Source organism: Pongo pygmaeus, chromosome 1 (assembly GCF_028885625.2).
Source record: "Pongo pygmaeus isolate AG05252 chromosome 1, NHGRI_mPonPyg2-v2.0_pri, whole genome shotgun sequence".
NCBI lineage: Eukaryota > Metazoa > Chordata > Mammalia > Primates > Hominidae > Pongo > Pongo pygmaeus.
This window is the reverse complement of record NC_072373.2, coordinates 67267532-67286533: the sequence shown is the minus strand read 5'-3', so window position 1 is coordinate 67286533 and position 19002 is coordinate 67267532. Positions and strand designations below refer to the sequence as shown.

At 37.9% G+C, this 19002-nt stretch overlaps 1 protein-coding gene across 1 annotated transcript in view; it reads left to right on the top strand.

Annotated features, from left to right (window-relative positions):
- RGSL1 (regulator of G protein signaling like 1) overlaps positions 1-19002 on the top strand; it is a 114579-nt gene that overhangs the window by 79161 nt on the left and 16416 nt on the right. Inside the window, exons 13-16 of the mRNA XM_054484636.2 lie at positions 5074-5191; positions 5600-5720; positions 7480-7609; positions 15075-15249. Of these exons, the coding sequence (XP_054340611.1) occupies positions 5074-5191; positions 5600-5720; positions 7480-7609; positions 15075-15249 (544 nt within the window). The remainder of the gene's footprint in view (positions 1-5073; positions 5192-5599; positions 5721-7479; positions 7610-15074; positions 15250-19002) is intronic.

The window sequence follows — 19002 nt, the reverse complement described above, 5'->3', positions numbered from 1 at the left end:
CACCACCGATCCCACAGAAATACAAACTACCATCAGAGAATATGACAAACACCTGTACGCAAATAAACTAGAAAATCTAGAAGAAATGGATAAATTCCTCAACACATACACCCTCCCAAGACTAAACCAGGAAGAAGCTGAATCTCTGAATAGACCAATAACAGGAGCTGAAATTGTGGCAATAATCAATAGCTTACCAACCAAAAAAAGTCCAGGACCAGATGGGTTCATAGCCGAATTCTACCAGAGGTAGAAGGAGGAACTGGTACCATTCCTTCTGAAACTATTCCAATCAATAGAAAAAGAGGGAATCCTCCCTAACTCATTTGATGAGGCCAGCATCATCCTGATACCAAAGCCTGGCAGAGACACAACCAAAAAAGAGAATTTTAGACCAATATCCTTGATGAACATTGATGCAAAAATCCTCAATAAAATACTGGCAAACAGAATCCAGCAGCACATCAAAAAGCTTATCCACCATGATCAAGTGGGCTTCATCCCTGGGATGCAAGGCTGGTTCAATATACGCAAATCAATAAATGTAATCCAGCATATAAACAGAACCAAAGACAAAAACCACATGATTATCTCAATAGATGCAGAAAAGGCCTTTGACAAAATTCAACAATGCTTCATGCTAAAAACTCTCAATAAATTAGGTATTGACGGGATGTATCTCAAAATAATAAGAGCTATCTATGACAAACCCACAGCCAATATCATACTGAATGGGCAAAAACTGGAAGCATTCCCTTTGAAAACTGGCACAAGACAGGGATGCCCTCTCTCACCACTTCTATTCAACATAGTGTTGGAAGTTCTGGCCAGGGCAGTTAGGCAGGAGAAGGAAATCAAGGGTATTCAGTTAGGAAAAGAGGAAGTCAAATTGTCCCTGTTTGCAGATGACATGATAGTATATCTAGAAAACCCCATTGTCTCAGCCCAAAATCTCCTTAAGCTGATAAGCAACTTCAGCAAAGTCTCAGGATACAAAATCAATGTACAAAAATCACAAGCATTCTTATACATCAATAACAGACAAACAGAGAGCCAAATCATGAGTGAACTCCCATTCACAATTGCTTCAAAGAGAATAAAATACCTAGGAATCCAACTTACAAGGGACGTGAAGGACCTCTTCAAGGAGAACTACAAACCACTGCTCAAGGAAATAAAAGAGGATACAAACAAATTGAAGAACATTCCATGCTCATGGGTAGGAAGAATCAATATCATGAAAATGGCCATCCTTCCCAAGGTAATTTACAGATTCAATGCCATCCCCATCAAGCTACCAATGACTTTCTTCACAGAATTGGAAAAAACTACTTTAAAGTTCATATGGAACCAAAAAAGAGCCCGCATCACCAAGTCAATCCTAAGCCAAAAGAACAAAGCTGGAGGCATCACACTACCTAACTTCAAACTATACTACAAGGCTACAGTAACCAAAACAGCATGGTACTGGTACCAAAACAGAGATATAGATCAATGGAACAGAACAGAGCTGTCAGAAATAACGCCACATATCTACAACTATCTGATCTTTGACAAACCTGAGAAAAACAAGAAATGGGGAAAGGATTCCCTATTTAATAAATGGTGCTGGGAAAACTGGCTAGCCATATGTAGAAAGCTGAAACTGGATCCCTTCCTTACACCTTATACAAAAATCAATTCAAGATGGATTAAAGACTTAAATGTTAGACCGAAAACCATAAAAACCCTAGAAGAAAACCTAGGCATTACCATTCAGGACATAGGCATGGGCAAGGACTTCATGTCTAAAACACCAAAAGCAATGGCAACAAAAGCCAAAATAGACAAATGGGATCTAATTAAACTAAAGAGCTTCTGCATAGCAAAGGAAACTACCATCAGAGTGAACAGGCAACCTACAAAATGGGAGAAAATTTTCACAACCTACTCATCTGACAAAGGGCTAATATCCAGAATCTACAATGAACTCCAACAAATTTACAAGAAAAAAACAAACAACCCCATCAAAAAGTGGGCGAAGGACATGAACAGACACTTCTCAAAAGAAGACATTTATGCAGCCAAAAAAGACGTGAAAAAATGCTCACCATCACTGGCCATCAGAGAAATGCAAATCAAAACCACAATGAGATACCATCTCACACCAGTTAGAATGGCAATCATTAAAAAGTCAGGAAACAACAGGTGCTGGAGAGGATGTGGAGAAATAGGAACACTTTTACACTGTTGGTGGGACTGTAAACTAGTTCAACCCTTGTGGAAGTCAGTGTGGCGATTCCTCAGGGATCTAGAACTAGAAATTCCATTCGACCCAGCCATCCCATTACTGGGTATATACCCAAAGGACTATAAATCATGCTGCTATAAAGACACATGCACACGTATGTTTATTGCCGCATTATTCACAATAGCAAAGACTTGGAACCAACCCAAATGTCCAACAATGATAGACTGGATTAAGAAAATGTGGCACATATACACCATGGAATACTATGCAGCCATAAAAAACGATGAGTTCATGTCCTTTGTAGGGACATGGATGAAATTGGAAATCATCATTCTCAGTAAACTATCACAAGAACAAAAAACCAAACACCGCATATTCTCACTCATAGGTGAGAATTGAACAATGAGAACACATGGACACAGGAAGGGGAACATCACACTTTGGGGACTGTTGTGGGTTGGGGGGAGGGGGGAGGGATAGCATTGGGAGATATACCTAATGCTAGATGACGAGTTAGTGGGTGCAGCGCACCAGCATGGCACATGTATACATATGTAACTTACCTGCACATTGCGCACATGTACCATAAAACCTAAAGTATAATAATAATAATAATAATAATAATAAATAAATAAATAAATAAAAGAGGATTGATTGACTCACCGTTCCACATAGCTGGGGAGGCCTCAGGAAACTTATAATCATGGCAGAAGGCACCTCTTCATGGAGCAGAAAGAGAGAGAATGAGTGTCAAATGAAGGGGGAAGCCCTTTGTAAAATCATCAGATCTCATGAGAACTCACTACCATGAGAACAGCATGGGGGAAACCACCCCCATGATTCAATTATCTCCACCTGGTCCTGCCTGTGACACATGGGGATTATTACAATTCAAGGTGAGATTTCGTGGGGACAGAGAGCCAAACCACATCACTCCACCCCGGCCCCTCCCAAATCTCATGTTCTCACATTTCAAAACACAATCATGCCCTTCCAACATTCCCCCAAAGTCTTAACTCATTCCAGCATGAAGTCCAAGTCCAAAGTCTCATCTGAGGTAAGACAAGTCCCTCCTGCCTATGAGCCTGTAAAATCGAAAGCAAGTTAGTTACTTCCTAGATACAATGGAGATATAGGCATTGGGTTAATACACCCATTCCAAAAGGGAGAAATTGGCCTGAAGAAAGGAGCTCAGTTCCCATGCAAGTCCAGAATCCAGTAGGGCTGTCATTAAATCTTAAAGTTCCAAAATGATTTCCTTTGACTTCATGTCTCACATCTAGGTCACACTGATACAATAGGTGGGCTCCCACAGCCTTGGGCAGCTCCACCCTTGTGGCTTTACAGGGTACAGCCCAACTCCCAGTACCAATTTACTGTATTAGTCCATTCTCACACTGCTATGAAGAAATACCTGAGACTGGGTAATTTATGAAGAAAAGAGGTTTAATTGACTCACAGTTCCACATGGCTGGGGAGGCCTCAGGAAACTTTCAATCATGGTGGAAGGCACCTCTCTACGGGGTGGCAAGAGAGATAATGAGTGCCCAGCAAAGGGGGAAGCCCTTGTAAAACCATCAGATCTCATGAGAACTCTCCCACTATCACAAGAACAGCATGGGGTAAACCACCCCCGTGATTCAATTATCTCCACCTGGTCCTGCCCTTGACACATGGGGATTATTACAATTCAAGGTGAGATTTAGGTGGGGACACAGAGCCAAACTATATCACTAGTGAAAGGAGCCAAGTCTAAGATACTTTCACATGTATCCTCTCATTTAATTTTATTTAATTCTAAAAATAGAATTTTATTTAATCCCTGTAATATAGGGATAGGCAGCTCCACTTTACTAATGAAGAAAAGGAAACAGAGAGGTTAACTAGCTTGTACACTTGGTAGAACTTGAATTCAAATTCAAGTCATTTGACCATTAAACCAATGAGCCTGAAGTTAGATACAAAAACCAAGAGTTAGCTGCCTGCAAAGGTGGAGTATCCACCACCCATGAATTGTGAAGAGAGTTGTACTGGGAAGGAGAACTGTATGCCTGAAAATCTTTGTTTCATAAGTTGTGTCTTATTTTGTTTCCTAAGGTGGGAGGGTAAATATGGTAAATAAAATCTTGGCCAAAAGCAGAAGTTGCAAGTAATGCAAAGCAATGAAGATAGAACCTCCTGTTTTGTCACAGATGGCATTTTTGTGTGTTTGGTTTTTGCTTGTAGTAAACCAAGATAAGAAAATAAAAGTTTATGAATATAGAAAATATAGAAAAATAGGTCAAATTAACAAATCTTTATTTGTAAGCAATATTTATTCATTGAATCTCAGGATGTTGAGATCTGCACAATATTTTGAATGAGCTAGAAGAGGAAGAGTGTCCAGATCCTATTTTTGATTATTTTCAAGTCTCATTAATGAACACAGCAGTTTCTGAACAACTGCAGAACCAAACTGCCCTCACAATACTTATCTGGAATTTTGGATTCTCCATCTACCCAGCAATTTAACTATAATCCTTTACCCTTCTGCTCTCTCTCTAAATCCAAATTTTTCAAACCAGCTGCAGAAATAAGTCATTTAAAAATGTCTTTCCCCTTAAGCACTCATCCTCAAAATTTGAATGAAACTAAATGAGGAAAGTATTTGGTTTACAAATCCATTTGTACATAACATTTCAAATATGCTTTGGAGATTTTCAAACAAACTATGGCGGGATCAGAGTCTAGCCAGATTGAAAATGGGGGCTGTGAGACTCTAAGATAAAAAAAAAAACCACCACCAGCTATCTCAGAAACGGTAGTTGAGGATTACGACTTCTTTTCTCTCTTGCATTTTCTAGAAGAAATGCTTCAATGTGATGTCCCTATTGTCAAACAAATCGCTTCCATGCGTCATGTCACCACAAGCACACTGTTAACGCTCCAGGGACATATTATGAAATCTATAGAAGAAAAGTGGTGAGTATACTCAATGAAGGAAAGGATTCTTCCTGGAGTTGCTCCTTGGCTTCTGAAAGCCATATTCATCAAGGGTTTCATAATCCATTTTCATAGCTCATTGCCAGAGCCTCTCTACAAAATAAAAAGTCAAACTTATCTTGAACTTTCCTACCTATCTACCTGACACACACACACACACACATTTCTGTTTGTTTGCATTAACAAGAAACAATACAGTGTTGATCAGGAAGGTTAGGCTGACATTAACAAAGGTCTGATAGAGTAAGAAGAGAATTTTTTAGTATTTTACTATTCCCCAGTTACCACTGAGACTTCCTCCAGAAGCTGAGGTAGGTTTGCCTGGACTGTTATCTTTTATGTGCCAGGTTTTTGCCCTGTTTGATATTCCTGATGTCCTTCTGGCAGGTTTAAAGATTATCAAGACCTGTTCCCACCTTGCCCTCAGGAGGTGGAAGTGCAAAGTGAAGTACAAATTTCGTCTAGGAAGCCCTCAAAGATAGTGTCAACTTACCTACAGGAATCCCAGGTTAGTGAAGAAGAAAGTGAAACAAGACATTAGAGACAAAAAAAACCATCGTCTTGGGGATAGGTTTTTAAATCCCCATTTTGCAAAGGAGGAATCTGAGACTCAGATAAATTATTACACTAGGAATTTAAGCAAGTCCCTCTCTTCTCTACCTGTGATTAGAATCAACTGAGTAATAGGTACAGGGGTTGGACACATGGAGTTCTTCTAGTTGAAAGTTAGCGTAGAGGACATGGTTTGGCAATGAAGCAAAGTGGTTTTGCTGGTTTTCTGAACCCGAATTAAACTTACAAACCCCATCACTGGTCTAACGGAACAACTTAGGCCTCCACTTACCAGGGTGAGCCTCTTACTGTGTAACAAAGGTGAGCTTGTAACAAGTGTCTTGCAGACAAACAAACCAGAGAGAGAATGCAAAGTGCTGAGAACACCATTTCCTTTTTTCAAACTATCTAGCTCATTCTTTCTCCTATGGGAGAACAGAAAAAAGGAAGAAAGAGGAGACAGGAATGTTACTCAGGAAAGTCTCTATATGGTTTGAGAACAACAACAACAAAAAAATACATGCCCCCTTAGAAATTCACTTGTTTTAGAGTTGGTCAGTATCAGAAAAATTTTAGCCCAGCTCGATCTGACTCCAAAGATCATTCTAAGATATCTTGGAAAATAATGCCTAAGTCCATTGATCCAATACTCAGGGATGAAAATGTGTTACTCTTCCTTTTCTCCTCTGTATTTCCTCCATATATGAATAAACTGCATGTCAGGGCACCATGAATGGTCATGTAGACTACTAAAAAGAATACTGTACCCAGAACCAGTGCACTTGGTTTAATTTCAGACCTTCCAGTTGTTGTTAGAAAATAAGATAAAAGGAAATCAACATGTACTTAATGCCTACTCTTTGCCAAGCATTGCATTGAGGTTTACATATATAACCACTAAGTCTCAGTGCAACCCTGAAGACTATTGTTTCTGTCTTACACATGGAGACATTGAGACACAGGTTAAGTAACTTGACCCAAATTACACAATTAGGTTCTGAGAAGCCAAGCTCCAGACTCAAACTTTTTGATCCCAAATTCAGTGATTTTTGTACTTCACTGCTTTCTGTCTAAAGCCAGGCTTATGTTGTTTCCCTCTCTGTAGACTGAGACAACTGAACTAGTTAATCAACAAGAGTCTTTCTGGCTCTAAGTATCAATTTCTTGAAGGACAAATAAAATGTACAGTGGTTCCTGGGTACCTATTAAAAAACAGATGAAGAAACTTATGAAATTCACGTGTGTGTGTGTTTGTGTAGGTGTATGAGTGGGTGCAAATAATTATATTTTCTTTTTTAAGTGCTTAGAAATGGCTTTGCTCATTTCCTTATTCCTTCAATGTTTCCAAATTTGCCCGAGCCTTTGGTTCTTTATTTCTGTCCTCTTTTCTTCCAGTTTTTAGCTCTCATGCTCCCTCTCCCAATCACAGCATCTCACATCTTCACTGTCGAAAGGCTTTGGTAGAAGGAGCATGGGCAAATGGCTCCAGTCTGTTGAAGCTGGCATCTTTCACCGACCAGCTACTTAATTTCGGGCAGATTATACAAGCTCTCTAACCTGAGTTTCCTCACCTTTAAATTGGAGCTAAAAATTATTCCTTTACGGAGGTGTTGTGAGGATTAAATGTAACGAATGCCAAGTTTTGGCATACGGTAGACTCTCGGTGAACAGCAACTATACTAATGAACATGTTATACTCCTCTTTCTTTCCCCAGAAGAAAGGCTGGCTGAGAATGATCAGCTTTATCAGGAGTTTTTGCAAGTACCGCAGATTTATGTTGAATCCTAGTAAGCGCCAGGAATTTGAAGACTATCTTCACCAGGAAATGCAAAATAGCAAGGAAAGTAAGTCATTTCTGTATTTACCCCCACTCCCTGTTGATATTTTAGCCATCAGGGTCAGCCCACATAAGAAGCTTATTGCTTTGTGTCATGCCTGTGGCAGCCTGGAGTTAGCAAAAAACCCCAGGTCCTGTGTGCAAAGCCAAGCCTAGGCCTTCCTAGAGAGGATGCAAGCCCAGAGGCCTCTGCTTAAGGAGCCAGCAAGGTTAGGGAATAATTAACCTAAGGCACTGCAAAATCTCACATTTTACAAAATAATTTCCTTATGTTTTTGAATTTACTCTTTAAAAATTATTTTCAAAATTTTTCTGCTTATAAATTAATACATGCTGTTAATAAAGAGGTAATAAAAATTACAGAAATATATAGTATAGAAATGCAAGTCCCTCAAGAGATAACATTGTTAATGCTTGTAAACCTACCTCCCAATTATTTTTCTGTATATGTATCTTAATATTTACTTTTCCCACAAAATTGATGCCACATATTTGATTTGTAACTTGTTTTTTTTTTTTTTTTTTTTGCTCAACAATGTATCTTGGACATCATTCTATGTCAGTACACATATATCTGCCTTGTTTTTGACTGCCATAAAATGTCCATTATATGGATTAATTCAACAGCTTCACTCATTCATTCATTCATTTAACACGCTTTTCGAGAATCTACTATGTGGCAAGCAGTTTGCCAGGTGCTGGAGATACAGTAGTGAACAGTAGTGAGCCTGCAGCAGAGGATCTGCCGTGTGGCACCTACAGATTTCAAACAGAAAATACAAGCCACAGATGTTGGAGCCGGAGTGCCTAGATTTGAATCTGTCACTTTCTAGTTGAAGGACCTTCGGAAAATTACTTTGTATCTCCGTTTTCTCATCTGTAGAATGGGAATGAGAATTGTTTCTATTTCACAGGGTTATTAGAACTATGCTTGGCAATAGTACATGCTATAAGGGGGTTAGCTAGTGTTACTGCTATTATTATATAATTGTGATGAGTAAACCCAATGATAATTGCAGGGAGATCCTATTAGTCAAGGCAGGAGGGCCAGAGAAAATGTCTCCTAGAAAATGACATAAAGTTGAGTTTTCAGAAATGACCAACTTAGATAGGTGGGATGGGAGGAGAGTGATTTCTAGGTATGTACAGAATCATAAAATAAGAAAGAGGACTGTGCAATTCAAAAACTGCAATCAGGCCAGTTGGACTAGAGATTAATGAGATGGGGCAAATGCTTGAGATGAGATTGGAAGGGTTGGCAGTGACAAATCATGACTCTCTTGATGATATTTGGGTTGTTCCAACTTTCACTTAAACAATACTGCAAAACATACATATTTTGCAATTGTGTGTTTCTATGAAACAAGTTCCTTAAAATGGGAATGATGGGTAAATGGTTAAAAACAGTTAAATTTTGACCATCCAAAAACATTGCACTAATTTAAACTCTTGCCAACCATATAAACTAGTGTCTGGTTCCTCACATTCTCATCAACACAGTGTGTTGTACATTTTAAAAACTGCCAACCTGGTAAATGAAAAATAATGTGCCAGATAGTCTATTCTTATTTATATTTCTTTAGTAGTTGAGCATCTTTATTTACTGGCCATTTGTATTCTTTCTTGAACTGTTTGTGCCCTTTGTCTATTTTTCTATTGGTATTTTAATACCATTTATTTTAATTTGAAAAAAGTTTGTATATATCTTTTATGAACTGCTTCACAATCAAATATTTTGGCTTCAATAATAGTTCTAGCAGGCTGGGCACGGTGGCTTATGCCTGTAATCTCAGTACTTTGGTAGGCCGAGGCGGGTGGATCACTTGAGATCGGGAATTCGAGACCAGCCTAACCAACATGGTGAAACTTCATCTCTACTAAAATACAAAAATTAGCTGAGCGTGGTGGTGTGCACCTGTAATCCCAGCTACTTGGGAGGCTGAGGCAGGAGAATCACTTGAACCCAGGAGGCAGAGGTTGCAGTGATCCGAGATTGCACCACTGCACTCCAGTCTGGGTGACAGAGCGAGACTCCATCTCAAAAAAAAAAAAAAAAAAAAGTTCTTGTTCTTTTATTTCTTCTTTTAAATAAAACCAGCTCAAGCCCTCATGCCCCAGAATGGTAGGAAGTCCTGTTTCATCATTCTTTGACTTCCCACTTCCCCAACATTATGTGAGAACCCAAGACCTATACTTATCCAATTCAACAGGAGGTCTACCTGACTTCCAATTCCCCTTAGATGCAGGGAAGAGCTTGTGACACTCAGCCTGCCACTGTTCTAAGTTCTTTTATTTAAAATATAGCATACTTATAAGTGACTATATGAGCAGCTGAATACCCATCATCCAAGCCAAGAAACAGAAAATGGCATAACTCAGATGACACCTGGTGCCCCTCTTCAATAGAACTCCCCCTTTACCCATCACAGATGCAACCCCTATCTTGAACACAAGCATTTATTTTACTATTGCCTTTTAAAATGTACATGTGTTTTCACACTCTTTCTATAGTTTCCTGCCTCAAACAAACTTTGATTCCCATTGGAACTTCCACTCCATTAATCTTACTGATTTTCTTAGGCCAGAGTGTGTGTGTGTTTTGTATCTGAGAAAACAGAAGCAATCAAAAGAGGCGTTTTACAGCTTCCCTCCTCTGTATCACCTGGTCAGCCTCCTCTGTATTCACAGGCTCTGGTCACTGAGTAGGCTGCCTGTCCTTTCTCCTAAGGAAGCATCCAGGCCCTCATCTACTCAAGGGCATTCATCCATTTTTGCTTATTCTCCTGCATCATTTTTATTTTCTCTGCTGGATTACTCAGTCGGCACCAAATATGGCATAGTACCTCTCAACCAAAAATTAATAATAATTTCTCCCTGATTCTACATTCCCCTCAAATTATCTGGCACATTTGTCTGTTTCCCTTTTGAACAAAAATCGTCAAAAGTTATGAATTCTTGCTGCTTTGTTTTCTTTTCTTCCCGTTTATCTTTAAATTACTTTTTAGAATCACTTTTTAAGCTACAATTTTATAGAGTAAAATCCACTAATTTTAAGAGTGCAATTTGATGAATGTAAGTATCTCTGCCGTCATGATATAGAATACTTGCTTCATCACAAGAAATTCCTTTATGTGTCTTTTTAATCAACACCCTCCCCCTTCCACTACTACTCTCTGGTCTGGCAACAACTGACCTGCTTTCTATTACTACAGTTTTGTCTTTTAAAGAATTTAATATAAATGGAATCAAGCAGTAGTCTTAATGCATGCATGCAATAGTCTTTTGTGACCAGCTTCTTTTACATAGCATAATGCTTTTGAGATTCATCTATGCTATTGCATATGTCAGTAACTCATTCCTTTTTATTGCTGGGTAGTATTCCGTTGTATCATAGCACAATTTGTTTCTTCATTCACCAATTGTTACATATTGGGTTGATTCCACTTTGGGGCTGTTATGAATTACCCTGCTATAAATATTCAGGTACAAGTATTTGTGTGGACATATGTTATTTCTTTTGGGTAAATATCTGAAAGTAGAAATGCTGGGTTATGTAGTAAGTGTATGTTAACTTTATAAGGAATTGCCAAGCTGTTTTCCAAAGTGATTGTACCATTTTTGCATTTTCACCACTGATGTATGAAAGTTTCAATAGTTCCCCATCCTCACCAACATTTGGTATTATCTGTCTTTTTAATTTTAGCCATTCTAGAGGGTATGTAATTGTATCTTGTTTTAGTTTAATTTTTATTTTGTCTGATGACTAATGATGTTGAGTATGTGTTCATGTGCTTGCTTTACATATTAGTCCATTTTCACACTGCTAATAAAGACATACCCAAGACAGGGAAGAAAAGGAGGTTTTAATGGACTCACAGTTCCATGTGGCTGGGGAGGCCTCACAATCATGGCAGAAGGCTAGGGGGAGCAAGCCACATCTTACGTGGATGGCGGCAGGCAGAGAGGAGCTTGTGTAGGGAAACTCCCCTTTTTAAAACCATCAGATCTAGTGAGACTTATTCACTATCATGAGAACAGCACAGGAAAGACCTGCCCCCATGATTCAATTATCTCCCACCAGGTTCCTCCCACAACACATGGGAATTCAAGATGAGATTTGGGTGAAGACACAACCAAACCATATAATTTGCCATACATATAGTGCGTTTTTTAGTGAAGTGTCTGTCCGTACCTCTTGCCCATTTTTAAAAAACTTTGTTGTCTTGGCCTTTATTGGGTTATAAGAATTCTTTATATAATCTGGATATATTTTTGATGGACATATTTTGAAAATATATTCTCTCAGTTGATGGCTTGCTTTTTGATTTTTTAAGTAGTGTCTTTTGAAGATCCAAAATCTGAAATCCTCCAAAATCCAAAAGTTTTTGAGTACTGATATGACACCACAAATAGAAAATTTCACACCTAACCTCACATAACAGGTTGCAGTCAAAACGCAGGGAGGGGCACAATACAAAATTTATTCAGTGTCCCCAAGGAAAAAAATAAAATTACCTTAAGGCTATATGTATAAGGAGTATACAAACATAAATAAATTTCGTGTTTAGATTTGGGGCCCATCCCCAAAATGTCTCATTGTGTATATGCAGATATTCCAAAAATTCAAAATCTGAAACACTTCTGGTCCCAAGTATTTCAGATAAAGTATAGTCAACCCATAGTATAAGAACCTTAAAATAGGTTTCCAGACGTTGTAAATTTTATCTTTTTAGGTGTTGGATATTTTTATCTTCCTATAAAATATGCCTGAGCTTTGTTCTGGGATACAGTTAAGTTACTCAAAAATAGTTTTATTCTTTTGGATCTTCCTTTTATGACTGGTTAAGTGAATCCAGAGCCATGTTATTTGTATGGCTATTCTCCACTACCGAGGTAAAACCTTCCTTGGTATTCTACGAGATTCCTCATAAATTATGAGTTTTTCTAGTCTCTCGGTGGAAACAGGCACTATTTCTGCTTCTGTGTGAGCACCAAGGACCGTTCTTTAATGCTTTCAGATCCCCTACCCTCAAGCTTTGGGTAGTTTCCTCATATCATGAGCTGGTCAGCACTCTGCTGAACTTGAGGGAACCTCTGCAGATTTCCAGGTTCTCCCTCTCCTCTTTGAACTCTGTCTTGTAAACTCTAGCCACATTGGTCTCACTGGACTCTCAGGTCCATCTCCTTAATTCAGAGAGTCCACCGAACTTGACCTGGGTTTTCCCTCTCTGACTGTGGAATGGATCCTACCTCAAGGTGGTAAAGTGGGGCAAGAGTAGGGCTCACTCATTTTTCCCAAGTCTCAGTGATCACTGTCCTTAATTCTCTGATAGTCAGTGTCTTAAAAACTATTTCAATATATTTTGTCTGATTTTTAAAAATCGTTTCAGAAGGGAGGATAAATCCAGTTCTTGGTACTCTATCTTGGACAAAAGTGGACGTTCCGATAAAAAACTTTCAGCAGGCTGGGGATGATGGCTCAAGCTTGTAATCCCAGTACTTTGGAGGCCGAGGTGGGTGTATCACCAGAGGTCAGGAGTTCGAGACCAGCCTGACCAATATGGTGACACCCCGTCTCTAGTAACAATACAAAAATTAGCCAGGTGTGGTGGCACACGCCTGTAATCCCAGTTACTCAGGAGGCTGAGAAAGGAGAATTGCTTGAACCCAGGAAGCGGAGCTTGCAATGAGCTGAGATAGCGCCACTGCACTCCAGCCTGGACAACAGAGTGAGACTCCCTCTCAAAAAAAAAAAAAAAAAAAATTTCAGCAGATTAGTAACAGTAGCCAAGTTAGAATGATCATCCTGACTGTAATGTAGGGAATATACTACACAAAAGCAAAATTAAGTGTAGGAAGCACAGTCATGGCTGGAACTAGGGTAAGGCAAGGGAGGCAATATAACACACAAAAATTAAGGAGGCACTGACTGTCAGGCTCATGCAGATGCCAACCCCGTAATTGTAACACGTTGATAGTGAATGCTTCCTTAAACTGTGTCCTAGGCACCTCCCTCACCTTAGCATGTCAGGGACCTAGTCCTGACCCCAAGAACACTTAAGCAGCTTTTGGAACAAATGAAAGATGATGATGCTTTAAACAAATGTCACTGCAAGAAAGACCAATAGTAGATACATTTGAAATATATTTAGAAAGTAGAATCAACAGCATTTGGTGACTAATTGGATGTGGAAAGAGGAAGAAGTCAAATATGATTCCCAGGTAATAGTGAGCTGGAGCTGCTCATACTGGTTGGTAAGAGCCAGCTGTTAAATACCCTGAAATTTTGTGAGCTACTCAACAAATGTCAGTAGCTAAAAATCTATTACAGTGAGAATATTTACTATCTAAATCAGCCAATAATACAAATTAGGTCTCCCCCTCTATCACCAGAGCCAGTTTACAAGCATCCCATGGCTTCCAGGTTTATTTGGTGAATTTATCCACCCTCTTTTCCTAGAATCCCTAACCATCATATCAATTTCCACTGTTATCTAGACTTTTTTTCCCTTCAAACTCAAGTCTAAGAGAGAAAGATTGAAAGATAGTAGGAAAGGGATCTTGTGTCTTATTCCGTATGGTAACCTTAGGGTCAAGCACAGTGTCTGAGACATAACAAGTGCTAGGTATTTATGGACTCTTGTAGTTACCCTCCCATTCCATATACAACACTAAACCAAAAGGAACCCCACCTACACCATAGGGAACACCACACCCACTTCAATGAATCCTGAACAGCACTCCAGAATAAAGGATTTGCAGGCAGAATGGTAAATTCTAGAGCCAGATTAGACATTTTTCTGAAACCCAGCCAGATAACTAACCAAGGTCTATTTGTCAGATCCAGCCCAAACCTGTTCTTTTCTCAGACCTGAATCCCTATGAATAGATGTCTTTGGATATAATCTAGTCAAGAAACTTTCTAAAGGAAGCATTCTATTTTTCTGACACACAATCCAAATCTTCTAGTGGCTCTTGTGCTCTCCTTTACTCGTTACTCTCTTCTGTACTCTAGCTTTCTACCCTCGGTTTCCTTGGTAAACTTCTTTACTCTTGATATTTTGACTTTTTCTTTGTGCTGCTTTCCTCGTTTGCTCCTAAATTACTTCCTGATAAAACTTGAGTAAGCATCATCAGTGCTACACACTCCATTTGGAAGGTTACATCTCGTGTTTCAGTTTCAGTCTCTGCAGAAACCTTAAGGATTAGCGTAACTGTGGTGTGATTCTATTTCTATTAGATGAGCACCTTCAGTGCTCAGTTGACTTGTTTTTTATGTGTGTTGTCATACTATCTGAGTAGACGAGTTTTTCAAGTCCAAGTAAAAAGTTGAGCCCAATGGCAGAAAGTGACTATTTCAATAAGCTAAAAGATGGATCCACAGTCTCCTTTCTTCTTTTTGTTATGCCCAGGTTGAGGGTAAGAGTGACTTGATCAAACAAGATTGTAATTCCTTCTTCTTTCTCTCTCAGATTTCACCACACCACACAACACATCGGGACGTTCAGCTCCGCCCTCCACAAATGTCCGGAGTGCAGACCAAGAGAATGGAGAAATAACCCTTGTAAAGCGTCGTATATTTGGCCACAGGATTATCACTGTCAACTTTGTGATCAATGATCTATATTTCTTTTCTGAAATGGAGAAGTAAGTTTCCCACTTCTCCTTCTTCTGCCCTGAAAATGACTTTTCATCCTTAGGACTGCCCAGCAGAAACTGGCTTGATCTGTTAGAGACACAGTGATTTCAGCCCTGTCCAGTAAGAGTCTCTCCTTCTGAAAATCTTACTGAATGCTGCCACTCAATTGATTTCTATTTTTCTTTTCTTTGGGTGCTAAAAGCTCTTCAGTATTCCAGAAATTCCACTGTTAAAATGCAGTTACTTAGTCCCAGAAAAGGGAGCATGTTTTTCTCCATTATTTACAAATGTGAAAAAGTCCCATTATATAACACCATGAGACCAATATTCTTTAGTCAAAGCCAGGAATTATAATAATACAAATTGTGTGTGTGTCTGTATGACATTAAACAGATATTTTTAAGTTAAGACATATTAGCGTATATTAATTCACCTGTCAATTTTTTTTTACCAAATTTTTTATGTAAAGCCAAAGTCAATCCAAAACGGGAGGTCTGTAAATTTTTCTTGTATAGACTATACCCCAAAAGCTGTCTACTAATTTTTTTTTATTGATACATAATAGATTTACATATTTTGGAGATGTATGTGATATTTTGATATACTCATATAATGTGTAAAGATCAATCAGAGTAATTGAGATATCCATCATCTTCTTTATTTTTTCTTTATGCTAGACAGATTCAATTATTCTCTTCTAGATATTTTGAAATGTACGATAGATGATTATTAACTGTAGACACCCTACTGAGCCATTGAACACTAGGTCTTATTTCTTCTATCTAACTGTGTATTTGTACCTCTTGATCAAACTGTCTTCATCACCCCACCCCCTACCCTTCTCAGCTTCTGGTAACAACCTGAGATCCACTTTTTTAGCTCCCACATATGAGTGAAAACATGTGATATTTGTCCTTCTGTGTTTGACTTATTTCACTTAACATAATCACCTACAGCTCCACCCATGTTGCTGCAAATGACAGGATTTTGTTCTTTTCTGTGGCTTAATACTATTTTATTGTGTATCTGTATACACCATATTTTCTTTAACCATTCATCCACTGATGGGCACATAGGTTGATTCCATATTCCAGCTATTGTGAATAGTGCTACAATAAACATGGGAGTGCAAATATCTCTTCAACATACTCATTTTCTTTCCTTTGGATATATACCCAGTATTAGGATTGCTGGATGACATGGTAGTTCGACTTTTAGCTTTTTGAGGAAGCTCCATACTGTTTTCCACAGTGGCTATACTAATTTACGTTGCCACCAACCAGGTACAAGATTTCCCCTTTTTACACATGCTCACCAGCATCTGTTATTCCCTGTCTTTTTGATAATAGCCACTTTAACTAGGGTAAGATGATATCTCGTTGTGGTTTTGACTTGCGTTTCTCTTATGATTTGCGATCTTAGCAGTTTTTCATATACCTTTTGGGCATTTGTATATCTTTTTTTGAGAAATGTCTATTCAGATATTTTGCACATTTAAAAAATCAGATTATTTGGGTTTTTTGTTATTGAGATGTTTGAGCTCCTTATATATTCTGGTTATTAATCTCTTGTCAGATGGATAGTTTGCAAATATTTTCTCCCATTCTGTGGGTTGTCTCTTTACTTTGTTGATTGTTTCCTTTGCTGTGCAGAAGCTTTTTAGCTTGATGTCATCCATTTGTGTGTTTCTGCTTTGGCTCCCTATGCTTCTTACACAAAAACCTTTGCCCAAACCAATGTCCTGCCATGTTTCCCCAATGTTTTCTTCCAGTAGCTTCAGAGTTTTAGATTTAAGCCTTTAGTACATTTTTATTTGATTTTTTTATATGGTGAGAGATAGGTGTCTGTTTTCATTCTGCTGCATATGGACATTCAGTTTTCCTATCACCATTTATTGAAGAGATGATCCTTTCCCCCATTGCACATTCTTGGCATCTGTGTCAAAAGTGTGTTGGCTGCAAAGGCATGGATTTATACCTGAATTGTCTATTCTGTTCCACAGGTCTATGTGTCTGTTTTTATGCCAGCACCATGCTGATTTAGTTACTATAGCTTTGTAGTATATTTTGAAGTAAGCTAGAGTGATGCCTCCAGCTTTGTTCTTTTTGGTCAGGATTGCTTTGACTATTCAGGGTCTTTTGTGGTTCCGTGTAAATTTTAGGATTGTTTTTATCTATTTCTGTGAAGAATGCCATTGGTATTTTGATAGGGATTGCACTGAATCTATAAATTTCTTTGGGTAGTATAGACATTTTAATAATATTATGTTTTCCAATCCATGAGCATGGAATATACTTCAATTGTGTGTGTGTGTGTGTGTGTGTGTGTGTGTGTGTGTGTCTTCTTCAATTTTTTCATCAGTATTTTCCTTGTATATATTTTTCAGTTCTTTGTTTAAGTTAATTCCTAGGTATTTTATGCTTTTTGTAGCTATTGTCAGTGAGATCACTTTCTTGATTTCTTTTTCAGATTGTTCATTGTTGGTGTATATAAATGCTTCTGATTTTCACATGTTGATTTTTTATTCTGCAACTTTACTGAATGTCTGAGTTCTAATAGACTGTTGGTGAAGTCTTTAGGTTTTTCTAAAGATAAGATTATGTCAGCTGTGAACAAGGCTAATTTGACTTCTTCCTTTCCAGTTTGGATGCCCTTTATTTCTTTCTCTTGCCTAATTGTTCTGGCTAGAACTTCCACTACTATATTGAATAAGAATAGTGAGAGTGGGCATCCTTGACTTGTTCCAGATCTTAGAGGAAAAACTTTCAATTTTTCCCCATTCTATATGATGTTAGCTGTGGGTTTATCATATATTTGCATTTATTATTTTGAGGTATATTTCTTCCATACCCAATTTGTTGATGGTTTTTATCATAAAGAGATGTTGAATTTTATTGAATGCTTCATCATCTATTGAAATGATCATATGGCTCTTATTCTTGATTGTGTTAATGTGATATATCACATTTATTGATTTGCGTATGTTGAATCATTCTTGTATTCCTGGGATGAATCCCATTAGATCATGGTGAATGATCTTTTCAATGTGTTGTTGAATTTGGTTTGCTAGTATTTTGTTGAGGCTTTTTGCATCTGTGTTCATCAGTGATATTGGCCTGTAGTTTTCTTTTTTTGCTGCATCCTTCTCTGGTTTTGGTATTGGGTCAATGTTTGCCTTGTAGAATGAGTTTTTAGTATTCTCCCTTTTGAATTTTTTGAGTTTGAGCAGAAGTAATATTAATTTTTATTTAAATTTTTGGTAGAATTAATGCCATCAGGTCCTGGCATTTTCTTTGACGGGAAACTTATTATGGCTTCAATCTTGTTACTCATTATCTGTTCATTTGATTTTCTATGTCCTCTTGATTCAACCTGGTAGTTTTTATGTGTCTAAGAATTTATTCATTTCTTCTAGGATTTCCAATTTGTTGGTGCATAGTTGTACATCATAATCTCTGATGACTATGTCTCTTTTTTGTTTCTGATTTTATTTATTTGGATCTTCTCTCTGCCTTTATCAGTCTAGCTAAAGGCTTAATGATTTTGTTTATATTTTTAAAAAACCAACTTTTTGTTTCATTAATCTTCTGTATTTTTTAGTCTTAATTTCATTTATTTCTGCTCTGATATTTATTATTAATATTTTATTCTTTCTACTAATTTGGGTTAGGTTTGTTCTTGTTTTTTAATTCCTTGAGGGCAACATTAGGTTGTTTATTTGAAGTCTTTCTACTTTTTTGATGTAAGTATTTATTTTCTAA